At 40.1% G+C, this 15,039-nt stretch overlaps 1 protein-coding gene across 11 annotated transcripts in view; it reads left to right on the top strand.

The window, feature by feature from the left end:
• Positions 1-15,039, top strand: part of CAMK2G (calcium/calmodulin dependent protein kinase II gamma) — a 114,244-nt gene that overhangs the window by 79,042 nt on the left and 20,163 nt on the right. For all 11 annotated transcript variants that reach the window (XM_054382687.1, XM_054382681.1, XM_054382682.1 and 8 more), the window contains exons 11-13: positions 569-652; positions 1,304-1,346; positions 8,564-8,604. In XM_054382687.1, the coding sequence (XP_054238662.1) occupies positions 569-652; positions 1,304-1,346; positions 8,564-8,604 (168 nt within the window). The remainder of the gene's footprint in view (positions 1-568; positions 653-1,303; positions 1,347-8,563; positions 8,605-15,039) is intronic.

Below are 15,039 nucleotides of genomic sequence, written 5' to 3'. Positions count from 1 at the left end.
CTGTGGGTGATAGGTGTACATCACTGGCTAGAAGTTATGCTCAGGGTTTTACACTGGCACAATGAACTATATGATCTTTCCTTTTACGCAGTGAATATCAATTTCTGCAAAACTGTTGCACAGATGTTGAGGCCTCTGCTAGTCAAGCACTTAGATTCAGGCAATTGCTGTGACTGAAGGCTACCGCTCCCTAGTATTCACTTATGACTTTGAATTTCTACTTAGAGCTGTATTTAATGCAACCCAGATCTTTTGTGTTGTACTTCTAACTCAGGCCCCCATGGGTATGCTTGTTCATCTTACTGTCTTCATCCATTTGTGTGGCTGAGAGGCAGAGAACATTGGCTCTCACCTGTACCTCAGTCATCGACTTTTCTGGGCACAGTCCTTGACTGAACGTGTTTTGCTCTATTGGGAAATACTTAAGTTTTGAACTAGCTGCAGTGTTTTGCAGCCATGCAGTGGTGAGAGGCTTTGCCATGCATGTCATGGTTGTGTGCAAGTGGAGAAAACTCCTGGCTGATTTGCTTAGGGTATGTTCTTGATCTTTTGCTGTTCCTTTTTTCAGCAACGATCCACTGTTGCTTCAATGATGCACAGGCAGGAGACGGTGGAATGCTTGAGAAAGTTCAATGCTAGAAGGAAGTTAAAGGTAAGTATGTTAGTTTGCCTTAAATTTTAAATGGCTGATTTTGGGGTTAATACCTTCCTGGCAACACTATTTATTCATATGGGTTATTTTATGATTAGCTCACTAATGCAAGTGAAGTACCTTATGTGGCCCTCCAGTACATGGGGCTAAAGTAGTGTTGAGGATAGTTTCTTTCTCTAGAGCTGTAAGGTTCCCAGGACTCTTCTGCTATATAGTCATTGCTATTTTCTTCAAGAGAGTTGAAGTAGAGTGACTAATTCTTAAATCCTGGGGCTTTTAGTTCTCATCACTTTTGTCTCCCAGAAACAGCGTATCATTTGCTTGTAGCTGGGCCAAAGCCTCTGGTTTGTGCATGAAGCAGCTATCTGCTAACTAAAAGCTAGGACTGTGACTCTATAATGATTCTCTTGTGTCTAAGCATAATTCTTAGTACCAGTTTAGAGTTCCTAAGCTATCTTGCCTGAGCTCTAGCAGCTGCTCCAGAAGGGCAGGACTCCAAGGAGTCCCATATGAGGCCCAGCATCCTGGAAAGCAGGACTTACTAGGGTAGCTTTGGGATACCTCTACCTTGGTACCTGATGCATGAATTAGCCCAGCCCCTTCCTGAGGTGAGTAACACTGTCTGTTAACCCTACTTTCTCTTCCTCACAGGGTGCAATCCTCACAACGATGCTTGTATCTCGGAATTTTTCAGGTAAATTCTTGCAGTTCCACATCCTTCCTTGGTTTTGTTTTGTGTGAGTGTTCAGGGTTTAAGTAGAGGGAAGGAAACATTCTCATGGTTCATCATGGTGTACTGATGGCTGCTTTGGTCTGGCTAGTGACCAGTGTGAAATAGGAAATTACTAGTTTGGGGAGAAGCACATGGTGCTGTAGTCTGGTAGAAAACAGAAATCAAGTCAGCTGCCACAGTTCTCTTATGGCATTTTGATTTATTATTTTTGGGGAACTATAGCTGGCATTTGTTAGCTTTCTCATCAGAAACCAGGAGTTTCAGATGAGAAAACCAGGAGGAAAAACTCTTACTAGGTAGCAGTGATTTCTTTAGATCTGAGGCAGGGACACAGGGCAAGTAAAATATTAGTGAGGATATAGGGACAGGAGCTATTTGGGTATTGTACTACTCTGACTCATCAAAAATGGGTCTGAAGCATTTAGCTATTATAGTTTTCCTTCTTGGCATCTCAGAAGTGGTTTTCATCCTTTCAAGCTTAATAACTGGTTGTCTGGCTGCCACCCAACTGCATTACATAGTGCACTTACTGAAAATGCAAATCTCAACATGCAAATCATTGCTTTTTGGAAGATGATTGTCTTGGCTCAGCACATCTAGGTGATGCAGTCTTATCTGTGCTCATTTCCATTAGGTTGGAACACCTCCCTTTGCAAGTGCTTTTGATTCAAGGGATCGTTTGCTTGCTTTGCCATTTTTCTTTCTCTTTTAAAAAGAGCAGTCATTGAATGCATCAGCCAGATTTTTATTGCACCTCACTTACAGTTACTTTCAAGTGGGAGTCTGCTGTATGATTTATGAGTGATGATGAATGAAATGGAAGTGTATTAATTTTGTGTGGCTATTTACTGATGGTGGATACCAATATTTACTTTCTGGGTGATGGTACATTAAACTTCTAACAGGAATGAAAGCTCCTATGAAATAATCATTCCAGCATTCAAAATGTACATTCATGTATATATTTTTTGTGATATCAAGGTGGCATTTTTCCTCTTGTTTATGCTTTAAAAAAATAATTATTGAAGTATGTGAAAGCAAGCTACAATTAGGAGACCACCTCCAGGGACTTCAGAACTGTTTTCCCTCAGTTCTTGCTTTCTGATGAACCTGTGCCAATATGCCAGGACTACTTGTCGCTACAGCAGTTTCTCTTTACTGCGTTTCTGACAGTTTGGCCTGAAAGGGACAGAATAACTTTCTCCATTCACCTGTTCCAGGATTGTTTTATTGCAGGATTTAAAGATTATACATTGTTTTCTGAGAATGATTCTGCAGTAGCTGAGGAGCTATGGCACAATGACTGAGCTTCTGCAGAACTGTACAAAACGTAACAATTTCTTGGGCTTTCTGCTGCTGTGAACAGTTTTTTTCTATTCTCACAGGTAGTTTTAATGACATTTAATTGATTCTGAAATAGTTGAAGATTTTTTTTTTTAATAGCAGTTTTAGATTAGTTTTTAGTCTGCAAATGTTGTCACTTCTAACAAAGCTGCAGAAGTGCTTGGGTAAGAAAATTTCCTGTGACCCAGGTTTTGAGTACATGAAATGCCTAGAGAAGGGTTCTCCTTAATGGTGTGTGACCTATACATCCACTTATTCCCTGAGCTAGTATCGTGGAGGAAAAGGCTTGTTCTGCTCATTCTTCCCTGTCTCAAGGGCTAAAGCTTCTGGATCCACTTCAGTTAACATCTGAAGAAAATGAAATCCTAGGTGGCCCATAGTGAGCGCAGAGTTCTCAGTGTCACTGAGTTCTGCTTTGAATATAAGCTGTGATCCCAGGTAGTATTTGCTCTGAAATACTGTCCAGAAAGAAATGTTGCAAATTAGATGCAAAGCATCTGTGCATAGTAGCAATGCCTTATACTCTTTTGAAAGCAGAGAGGTCAGGTATTCTTTTTTTTCTTTGTAGGACTGTGTGTAATATGAGCTTGACTTTTTATTAGTATTACATAATTTGCTTAGGTTTTTTAACTGCTGCAGCTGAGATACATTGATTTGCTGGAATTGAAAATTAAGGGCATACTAAATGAAATTGAAAAGTCTGTGTGGGAATTATGGGTTGAACTGAGACTTTTGCTATCATGATAGATAGATCATCTAACTGTGCTTGAAAAGTTCTGAAATAGTACTTGTTTCTTTCCCTGAAGACCTTAAGGAGTTTTTGTTTTCTTTAATTTGTTGGCACTGTCTCCTGGGTGTCTAAAAGCCCCATTTCCAGCAGACAGGCAACTAGATTTATGAAGAGAAAAGCTTCTTCCTGTCTGGGGATGAGACCTTCTAAAAGCTTCTTCACAGATGTTTTCAACCAAGAGGAAAGTGAAGGCTCATGTGACTGTGGTATCAATTAATTAGGCATGATAGTACTATCTGCAGGAAATAAGAGAAGCCTTCTTTAATCCCATTGTCATTATTATCTCCTCTGCCACACTTCTTGTAATCTGGAGTTCCTTCATCTGACAGTGTGGTTTCCGTTTGTGACAAATTATATGCTTAAAGAGTCTGTGTAGCACTACTCTCTCTCTTTTCCTATATCTTTTTTTTTTACTTTTTATAGAGACCAATAATTTAAAAAAAATGTTCCTGTTCTTTTCTGAGTTATCTCTTGCTTGCTCAGTGCCTTTTGTTCCAGGTCACTATCTACAATTTAATATTAGCTGGTTGAGATTCTTTTGAAAAGATTGTCTCAGGTCAGCTGTAGGCTATTTGTTAAAGACAGATACAGTTGCACTCCTTTCAGCAGAAGCCAGGACACAGACCTGGTTATAATAAATGGTTTGTAGCTTTTGTCCATGCTCTGGTAAGTATTCACTTAGCTGTAGGAGAGAACATTACAACCTAAACTTCACTGTGGGATCTTTAGAGTCATGCTTGGGAATATACAGGATTTGACTGCTCAATTGTGGCTTTTGATATTCAGATGGTTCAAGAAAACACTGATCTGATCTGCATTCACATACAGAATACAGAAATAGTCAGTTGATTAGATCATATGCAGGAAACTCCTGAATCACCTTTTGAGAATTAAATGCAAATTTACTACTAGGAGAAAGTTGGTAAGATTTCCAGAAGTTCCTAATAGTTACAGTTTTTTAGCATTCTGGACTCATTTATGTAGAGGCCTGTAAGAGGGCCTGCTCCAAAATGAGTGAAATGATAGACAGGATTGCTTTTCTTCTTAGAAACAGCCGTCTTCAGAAAGAGCTTTTTTTTCTTGGGAATTGTCACTTCTTGCTCAAGTCAGTTTTGTAAGGGAGCTGTTACAGCAGCTTGTGGCAATAGCTGAAATTCATGACGTGACTTCATGCCCTTACTAACTCTGGGTTTCTAACTGGATAGGTGAGATTGAGGGAGGCTGGAGGGAGGTTCAGGAAGCAGAGTGCTTTCTAACTAAGTAAAAAAGGGCTGAAAATGTCTCTGCATGTTTGATGTAATCTATGCAGAGCTGGTTTTGAGCTGACTGAAGAGCAAGAAGGAAATAACACAAAGTGGTATTGAAGGATTTCAGTGTCTACCAGAACTGCTTGTGAAACTGATTTTTTTGGTCTGTTGTGTGTGTATGTGTATATGCAGATTGGAATTTGGGTTATTTCCTTTAGCCAAAGGAAAGTTAAAATTGTAAAATTAAAAGTTAAGCATTGAAGTATCTGCTGTGTTGTGTTAATTATGTAAGTATCTGTTCAGGACCAGAAATTTGTATCACCTGACTCATGTGAACACTAACCTCCTGGTGTGAATTCAATGATGAAAATACGGAGCTCTGTGGCTTAGGCCAGGTGACACTACTGGGTTGTGTATTTCAGGGTTTAGTTTCCCTGAATGTTCCTGCTTTTAATCTTTATCTTAAAACTACTGGGGCATGTCTGGGAGATGGGTTTGCATCTCCAAATACTACCTGCCCTTGAGATTCTTCCAAAACTTTGGCAGTCCATGGTGCTAGACATTAGCTGTGCCTGATGACATGAACTGGGTAGGAAAGAGGGCATCTGCTATGTCTAGGCATCCCATCAGTCCAGATGACATAAAGGCTTGTGTTGCTTAATGGGTTGGGGATTTTACCTGCTGTCTGCCTGGCTCTACCCTGCTCTCTCTGCTTCTTTCAAAAAGTATTTTGAAAATATTGACTGCTTTTTATGAACCTTTGTCTATCCTGTAGCAGTTCTTTCAACAGAATCACTCTAGTCTTGCTAAGGAAAAGAAGCCTTCATGGAAGGCTTTCTGTTGAGAGTGGAAATGTTAAATGCTCCTTTTCCATTGCTCAGATACATTTCTGGAACAGTGGTGTCATTTAGGAGGCAGAGGGAATTAACAGCAGAATTAAAATAAAAATAAACTTCTCAGCAAGAGTCCACATCCTAGATTCTGCCAGGAAGTTACCCTATTCATACAGGATGTCTTTGTATTGGTCTCTCATTTACTGCATAGTGTTCCTGTGCAATTACTATTGCAACAAGTTGCAGCATCAAATCACTGGACAATTAAGAGGAAGGGGACTGCTGCAACAAACCAGAATGAGGGTAGAGAACATGAGAGTAACTCCCCTCTGTTCTATGAAATTACTCTGCTGTGTTTAAACGGCTGCTGCTAGAGTTACTTCTGCTTGAATAGCCATTGTGGCAGAGAATGAAGTGTCAATCTTTGCTCTGCCTTGTTTTTAATAAATAGATGCTCTTGAAGTTACACTGCATTCATGTGCATTGTTTGTAATAGTAGCCAGAGGTGCTTCTTTGTGGCTATATACTGACTGTCATCTCTATATTCTGACAGAGATGACATGAAGTTGAGAATTAGTTAATCTGACTTTCTTTGAAAGGAGAATATAAGGATGATAAGCAACAACTCTCTGTGTCACTAAGAATCCTGTATTGGTATGATTTTATTTTCATAATCAGATCTTAGCAAAGTCTTTCTTATATAAATGCTTGTGTTTAGAAAGCAGAACTTGACTTGCTTGTTATACTAACATCATGAGTTAACCAGACTTAATAAAAGCAACCTCAGTGTTATCCCTGCATCCTAAAAATACTCTGGAAGCTTAACTGAGATTTGACATCTGTGGACAGGGCAAACTTGAGGCAGGCTGAGTGGGATGTACTGTCAATGGCTGTTTGGAGTGGGTTTTTCTCTCAGTAATTCCTTTTTCCACTGTCCACCTTGGATCTGGTACATCCAGAGTGTCTAGTGTTTATGGCTTATGAGTTCAGCATTAGGAATTTGTTTCTGCCAGGGAGTGTGATCCAGAGCCCAGACTGTTTCCTATGGATGCCAAAACTCAGAAATACAAGCAGAGGAAGGAGTATATGAGGTGTGTGCAGGAGAGGGCTGTTCTGTTTCTCTTCAGAGATTAACCAGAGGGTGTCTAGTTAAAACCAGGAACAGAATTGTGCTCTTAAGTTACTGAGTTAGCCACCCATGCCTTTGTGTTGCTTCACTGTAGAGGAACACTTAACTCCACTGAGTAGAGGGAATTTAATGCCTTCAATGTGTAGAGGAAGCAGGAAGAGTTGCGGAAAAAAGAATACTAGTGTTTCATGCTTGGAAAAGTGCAGGGCATGGATAGAATGCCATTTCCAGATAAGTAAAGGATCTGCCTTCATGTGTCCTTGCATTTTCCCCCTCCTGCTGTCTGCGGAGGTGTGTGTCAGGGGGATGCTGCTTGGCTTCCAAAATGATTCTTGCTACAAGAAGTCCCATCTCTTGCTTGCTGCAGAAATTCCACTAGCATCGCCTTTAATTTCTGTCTCATAACTTGTACAGGTTGATCTGTGGGTAAATCTATATGTCTCCTTTCTGTCTGAGATGTCTGCAGTCATCTTTGCTTATGAATGCATTTCGTGGTGTTTCCAGTTGTCCTTACAAACTACAGCATGATGCATGAACTAAATATGCCACACTTCTAATACACCTCTTTACTGTGAGAAGACACTGTAGTTATTTGCTCCATCTCAGCTAATATTGTTTAATTAATTCATATCTGTAGGGTCATGTGGTAGGGAAGGCAAGGGGGAAAAATGTTGTTGACATAAAATTTCAACAGTTGCTTGGATATAGCAAAAAAGCCCTGTTTTTGTCTAATTTTACTGCTCCTAGAGAGAGAGTCTGAGCACTCTCTGCACAAAGTGGTCAGCTTGTTTTGGGGAGTGAAGCCTTTAAACAGTCACGTGAACACTTTCTTAGGACTTGCCTTTTCTCTAGGCCCCATCTTTGCTGGAGCAGGTATCCAGGTTAAGAACCTAGAACCATATGCTTCCCAGCAGCTGCTTAGGAGAGGCTTATCAGATTGTTGGCCCAATAGGTCTCCAGTATGCTGTTCATAGAAATTGAAACAACTGTGAATACATTCTTTATATGTAAGCAAGTGATGTTTTATATCTGTTGAGGTTGTATGTGGAGTCCTACTGTTGGCAGTCATCAATATACCACTTTCCTGTAAAAGATGAAGCATCTCTTTCATCAATCCCAAGTGTGCCTTTTGCCAGGCATCTGTTGCAGACTTCCCTGTCTGTGCTTATCATGCTCTTACTTTTATTGCTAGTGCCAGTTGTTCAAATTGAGCACAGCAGAGCATCTTTATTTTTCAGTGAAGAAATTCAGCTTAGTTCTGTCCCTTCTTTCTTTTTATTTTTTCATTTTAACAGTTATCTGATGCTGCCTTTTGCACTTGTCCAGTCTCTTCCTTTAAGCTATCCAGATGTTTCCCCAGAGTAACTGAACAGCAATAATTAGGAGACTTCTGCCTTATCAGAGTCCCCTTTACAAGAAAAGTCTGTTATGTGAATGGCTGCACTTGAGGGTAAAACCTTTATCCTGTTGTAAAGATCTAGCATATTTCTTAAGCTTTTCCTCCTGTAACTGCTGGTACTTCTGGATGAGGTCACAGTGTGCGAGTGGAAGATTGAAATAGAGGAGCTCTAAAGTTTTATTTCAGACTTGGTCTTTTTGAGATAGTGAAAGTGGGAGCATTTTTGACTCAATAGGTGAACAGTAGATAGTATGGGTAACCTTCTGCTATTAGGATGAGTTGATGAGTTACTCAGCCTGTTTTCCAGGTCTCGCACTGTTGAGAGGAAATAGCAGAATGCTTGTCCTTCTGAAGTCTCGTGCAGTTTTGGGGGAAGTGGGAAGAGAAAGAATAGTCTTGAAACCAAAATCTGACCAACTTCTGCTTCTCTCCACAGCTGCCAAAAGTCTGCTGAACAAGAAATCAGATGGAGTGAAGGTAAGTTCTTGCTTTCCCATTTCAATATTTCTCCCACTATCTGAACAGAAAGCAACCACTTTCTCTGGTGTCCATCCCCTTCCAGGGTAAAACCACAACCCTGTCTTGTGGCTGGGATTGTTATGTTCAGTGTATTGTTCGAGAGCCCTGAGTGGGATCTTAATTGTTCTTTACATGCTCCTTATACTATACATCACACAACTAGCTAAGTGCACTCTTGTACCAGCAAGATTTCTTTTCCCCCTTTCTCTGAAGCATGAAGAACTGATAAATGCTGTGGATTAGAAGGACCAAACACTTCCTGAAGTGTGACACGTGCCTCTGGCTAGACTGTTTTGTTCAGTGCAGAATGCTTCTGGGTATCAATATTGCACAGAGCAGTTGTCAGAGATTGATGATACCTAGCAGATCTCATGGAAATCTCTTTGTGTGCCCCCTGGTCAGAAGCTGGGAAGAAGGATGGGGAGCCTACAGATGTTCACATTTGGACAGAATGGAAACTGAGTCTTAGTTAGAGTGTGGTCCATGTCCCTGAGGGCCAGGCACTCTCCTGTTCCCTTCTAAGGAGATTTTTTTTTTTTTTGCCCCACTTCAAGTTCACTCTGTGTGCATAGATTAGTTCAGGAGGGCAAACAGGCGCTTTTCTAGGCAGTATGTTGTTACAGGCAGTAACCCATTACCATCTGGTACTGGAGTAGAGACAGTTTTAGACTAGTGCATTGTCTTTCCCTAACTGTTCCAAAGGATAATTGCCTTCCACATGGTAAAGTAGGGTTTGGTTTATTTGCTTGCATTTCCATTTGAAATCCAAAGCTTTCTCTAGAGCCATTAGGTGGAACAGTTCTTCGCCTGGTATTGCTCTGTGGACAGTCTTCATTTTCCCCAAGCTAGGGCGCTAACATCCCCATTGCAGGACCAACACACTTGTTCTCTCCTGCTCTCTTAGCCCTTTTCCATTCTGATGATGTTCTATTTCCAGAGGGATCACAATACAAACAGGCTGTTGGAAAAGAGGTGTTTTGAGAACAGTTGTATTGTCTCTTGGAGAGACATGCATAGAACATGTGCATACTACTGCAGCAGATGTGTTTGAGCTGTCACATCTGTTGATATGGAAAACATTACAGTAAAACCCCAGTGGAGTCAGAGTGGGTGATCCCAAGTGTTGTGAATTTAGAACCAGCAGGTAGTTTCTTCAGAATCTCAATGTGGCAAGAGGAGAAGCAACTGGAAAAGCAGCAGGTAACATGTCTACATAGTTTTTGACTTCCTTCTCATGATTCTTGATTTCTAACAGGCTCTCAGGGAGTGCTACAACTTGGGTCATAATCTTCCAGAAATGAACAGATGATGTGCACACAAGTTTTGAGGCACAACTTCCTGGTCTTGTAGTTAAAAGGAGAACTGTATGTTAGAGACTTCCAGCTCCATAGAAAACTTGTAGTGTTTGGTTCATTGAGAACACAGTGTCTTCCTTCTGTGAAAAGGGTAAAGCTGGGTTTGCTTTTCTAGCTGATGTGAAGTGTTCTTCAGCTTTTCACAGTGTATGTTGTTCCTGATATATGTAATTGATTACTTGTGATAAAGTGCAAAGTAGATTAGAAAGCATAGCATTCACTGTATGCCCTCTAGGAAGCTCTTCTGTACTTCTGCATGACACTGGAGACTTAAGTCAAGAGTCTGTATGCAACTTTGTTATTTCTAAGTGTTAGAGTAGTCTTGTTCTGCAGTGTGAATCTAAGCGGTGTCCATATGGGGCATCAACCTGGCCTGAGAGCTCACCAAAGAGTTGTTTAAACTTTGTTTTCCCTAAATGGCAGCTATCTTCAGGTGTGGTCTTCGAATCCTCATTTCTGTAAGTTTTAAAACTCAGCAGTTATGCGTTTCATCGTCAACAGCGTAGACTTTTGAAAGCACAGGTTGCTTCCCCCTAGTGCTAAGTTTGGACAAGATAGAGAGCTCTTGTAGTACAATCCTTTAACACTTCCATTGTAGGATTTCTGTGGCCACATGCTTATTTCCTTGTTTGCCCCTGCCATCTTACCTGTATGGTACTGTTTCCTATTAGTCGTCCCATAAAAGCATAGCCTTTTACCACTCCTATTTGCTTATTGGAGCAGCGCTGGCATGCTTAGCTGCCGTGCAGCAGTCTCTGCTGGTCGTTGTCTTGTTGATGACCTCACCATTGTGACCAGCCTGCTTTTGTTGCCTTCTTTTGCAGGAAACTTGAGTTTCACCCACATTGATTTTTCTTATCATAGGTAGTTCTGACCATTGACTTCTGACAGTGACGGGTTGAGTTAAGAGAATCCCATATTTGAGAAGTTGTGGAGGCTCTGAGCCCAGAAGTGTTCAGAGCTAGATGGCATGGGGCCTTGAGCAACCTGTTCTAGCAGGAGGTATCCCTCCCCAAAGCAGGGCCAGGGGGGGTGAGGGGGCGGTTTACAACTAGATGATCCTTAAGGTGTCTTCCAAACCATTCTGTGATCTGATCTTGCATTATTTGCATTATTCTGCCCATTGCAGTAGGGCAGAGCATGCATACCATGACCTGAACGCCAAACAGATTTTCAGCTTTGTGGTATCTTTTTCACTTCCACTTCCTATGTACATAATTTAACATCAAAGATAGATTTAGAACAAGCGGTGCATGATGTGTTTCTAACTGTAGTCTGCTGCTGACCACATGCCATGTTCTCATGTTCCCTCTAAATATGGAGACTCTTGGTTTGTTTGGTGGTTTACTGTTTTGTTTACTTGTTTCTTGAAACCTTATTGGAAATTTATTTCTATAGAGATTTGAGAAAAAAGTTTCAGTTTCTTCACTGGCTTTATCTGGTCAAGGTTGACTGTGGTCCATGAGTGTGTTAACACAGATACACAGTAGATGAGAATGGAAATAACATTTCTTCAACAAACAGGTAATTATACTAGAGTAAAATTAATTGCTTGAATCCCATTGAGGAGAAAAACCCCACATTGCAAGTTTTTCTTAATTTACTTCTTATTCAAGGTGACTTTCCCTTCCTTTTGGCTGGCATTCAGAGCTACCTATGCTAGAATCATGCACTATTTTGACAAATAGAGTAGGAATTTTTACATGTATTTCTCAAGTATTATTCTCAAGAACTCCATGAAAATGTGTGTTGGTGAATATTTGATGCAAGGTTAAGCATGTTGCCAATTTAGCATAAATTATCAGGAATGCTATGATGCTCATGTGGCATATGAGCATCTGGTGTGAATTGTGTTCAGATGATATGTTAGAAGAAAATCACAATGTTTGTTTCTGTAGGAATTGGCTTTAATTCTTTGCTGAAGGAAATGTAACACACTAAAGTGATAGTGATGAATACATTTTATTTGTATCACGCCATTTTAAAAGTGGGGAGGAAGCTCCCCCTCAGAAGGGGAGAACAGGAAGGAAATACTTTTTTTTATTCCAGTAGAGATGTGTCCATGCTGTGGTTATTTTGACAAATTTCCACCTTCTTCTCTGGCAAATTCCTTTCCAAAAATCTGTTTGAAGCATTCATGGTTTTTTATTTTTCACTGCTGTGTCTATTTCAAGTACTAATTCTGCTAATTGGTAGATATTTCATCAGCCTGGCACTTGAGAACTTTTCCATTATCTTAAGTAATGAATGATTTAAACTGCCTTGAATCTTAAATTGTCCCTGCTCACCAAACCTTTGGTAGTGCTGCACTCATTTTCTTCAGGCAGAATTTGGATCCAGGCTGATGGAACAGCAACAAGGAAGGCCCAGGTTTTATGGTTGATTTTTGGTTTTGGTTATTTTTGTCTCTGGGCAGCACCTCGAACAGTGCTGCCCAGAGACAAAACACCCTTCCTACTGTTGTGAGAGGATGTCTGTGTTTCCAGTTCTAGCAGGGCCTGTCATATGCACCTTTATAATCAGAATTTGATAATGTGCAGGTGCAATTTTTTTAATTAAGCAAGTAATTGTAAGTATTTTAAAATTAGTTCTTCTACAAGTACTTTGTCACTTTCATATTTCCTTTCTTTTCTTTTTTTCCCCCCCTGAGTGCTTTGGTTTGTGGTTAGGGAATAAAAAATTACACTAGTGATATTTTTCAGATCCAGTGTAACACTATGTAAATACTTGTGAAGAATGCTATGGGATGCAGATTTTAACAGCTTTTATTTGCAATGCTGTGCAAAATTGGTTGATTTTTATACCTTGTCTCTGCTGCATGCACAGTTTTCTTTCCCAGTAAAAACTGAAAAGCATTGCTGAAAGGAGAACTCAAAAAGAGTTAAGACTCAGATTGTGTGTGACAAGGTTAATGTAAAACCTGCCTTCATCCTATGTAATTGCAAAGAGGCACCAAATACCGTTTGTTCTGCTATTTATAAGGATTATTGTGTAAGTGTACATCCTATGCCTGATGAGCACTGGCTTTCCCTGCCCTTTGCCCAGTGAAGAGTATGTGAGGAAGGCAGCATGCTCTGTAGGCTGCCATGACTGCTGAGAGCAGTCTGTGAAAATGTGCTTTAGACTGAGAAGGCACAGTGTCAAGGTGAACCAACAGGGAATCCTTAGAAAATCTGCAAGGGTCAAGTAACATCCATGCAGTGACCAACAGGAGTTCATGCTCCTGTTTCTGTGTCTGGACTTTTAATGGTCTTAAAGCCATACTGTTTAAAGATTGTTATGGTGAAGCTAAACAAGAAGAACATGAGTTCATCTGAACAGCACAGTTCTGTGCTGAACTGTTCTATCAAGATGCTTGGGGAATGCTTCAGATCTGTTTTAAGTACTGATGTCCAATAACACATTCTACCTACCTTTGATGCATGCATTTTTTTTCCACGACATTGTTGTAATGCCTACAAACTTCAACTGGAATCAAGGGTCCAGTGTGCCTAGCACTGTAGCAGTGCCTAAAGCTTACAATTTAAACAGACAAGCTGGCGAAGGGTCAAAAGAGAAGATGGATTGGCAAAGATGAAAGTTATTTTCTGAGCATCATACAACAGGGCTAAAGCAGAAGCGGAACTAGAACCTCAAATTTGCTAGTTCGTGCTTTCGCTGATCTGCTTAGATTTCAAATTTTTTTCCTACCTGAAGTTCTGAAATGAGTGTATAGGAATATGGGTTGCAGCAAGCATGATATTTTCGTAATTACGCTGTCAGTGTCAGATTGGCAGAGAACTGCGCATAGAAGATCAGAAACACAAAAACAGTTTGGAAAAGATACACATTTTAAGTGCCTAGAACTGTGAACGGGACCTTGCCTGGAATCATTCTACTTCCTATAACATTTTCTAGTATGTGTTATGTTTCCTGTGGGTGCTCAGAATTATTTACAGTTGCCATTTCTACTATTGATGCTATGCTGAAGGGGCAGTGATTTTTAAGGTTGTATTCTGTGAGTTGCTGACTTCTGTTGTTACCTAGAGTCTTCATTAAGTTTCACTGTAGAGAATCTGCTCCTCTTTTGAAATTAACATCTGAATTTCACATAAATACAGAAATAGAATTTAACAAAATTCATCCCTGGGTTCAAGAGGAAAATTTTGTCTTTACTGTTTTGGGAGAATATTTTGTTGCTCAGATGTAGGGAGATCCTGTAAGTGATCAGTGAGGTACTTCACTGTCTTTAACATTGTTTTGCATTCCCTGGGACATCTCTTCACTGCCTAGAAATACTTAAGAGATGTAGCTGTGTTAGGGAAGGAAGAATTCTGTAACTGAACTTCTGTTATCTTTCTTAATTTGCTAAGTTGCAGTCACAAGAAGAAACGAGAGTTTTCTCACTCTCGTAGGACATAGGTGGCTCTGCAGCTGTTACAAAGGGGGTTGGTATACTGATCTGGTTTTAGTAATTTCCTTGTGCATGTTCTTACTTAATAAGTTGTGATGCTTTAGAAGTTATTACTGATATCTCATGTTGTCGTTTTCCAACCTGTTTTGAGTTCTAATAGTATTTTCTTGCTTTGGTCTTAACAGAGACCTCACTTCCCACCCTTTTCATACTGCCTAGCTAGCTTTTCTTCCTCCTGTTATTATGGTACCTAGTAATATGCTTTCTAAGATTTCTACAATACATCACTCCATGTTAATATACCAGTGCTCTTTAAAATTTAGACTGTAGTCCTACTAAATTCTGATCTACAGAGGGTTCTGCTTCCTGCTATGTCACTGTTAGTTGTGCTTCTAATATAGGAGGATGATTGGTTTCTGTACAGCTTGATTGACTCTCATATTGAACCTTGTGCATGTCTTAATTTTTTCTGCTCCTGTACTTGATGCCGTAACTCACTGTATGAACTGCAAATGAGTCTGTCTTTCTTAGAGATCGGTTCTCTTCATATTTGTATAGCCCCTGTGTGTCTGCAACTTTCTAGGATACATTAGAAATAAAAACTGAGCAGTTTCTTAGCTTGTGTGAATTTTCACTTCTCTCAGT

This window comes from Indicator indicator, chromosome 7 (genome assembly GCF_027791375.1).
Source record: "Indicator indicator isolate 239-I01 chromosome 7, UM_Iind_1.1, whole genome shotgun sequence".
NCBI lineage: Eukaryota > Metazoa > Chordata > Aves > Piciformes > Indicatoridae > Indicator > Indicator indicator.
The sequence above is the reverse complement of the archived record's forward strand: the minus strand, read 5'-3'. Positions and strand labels throughout refer to the sequence as shown.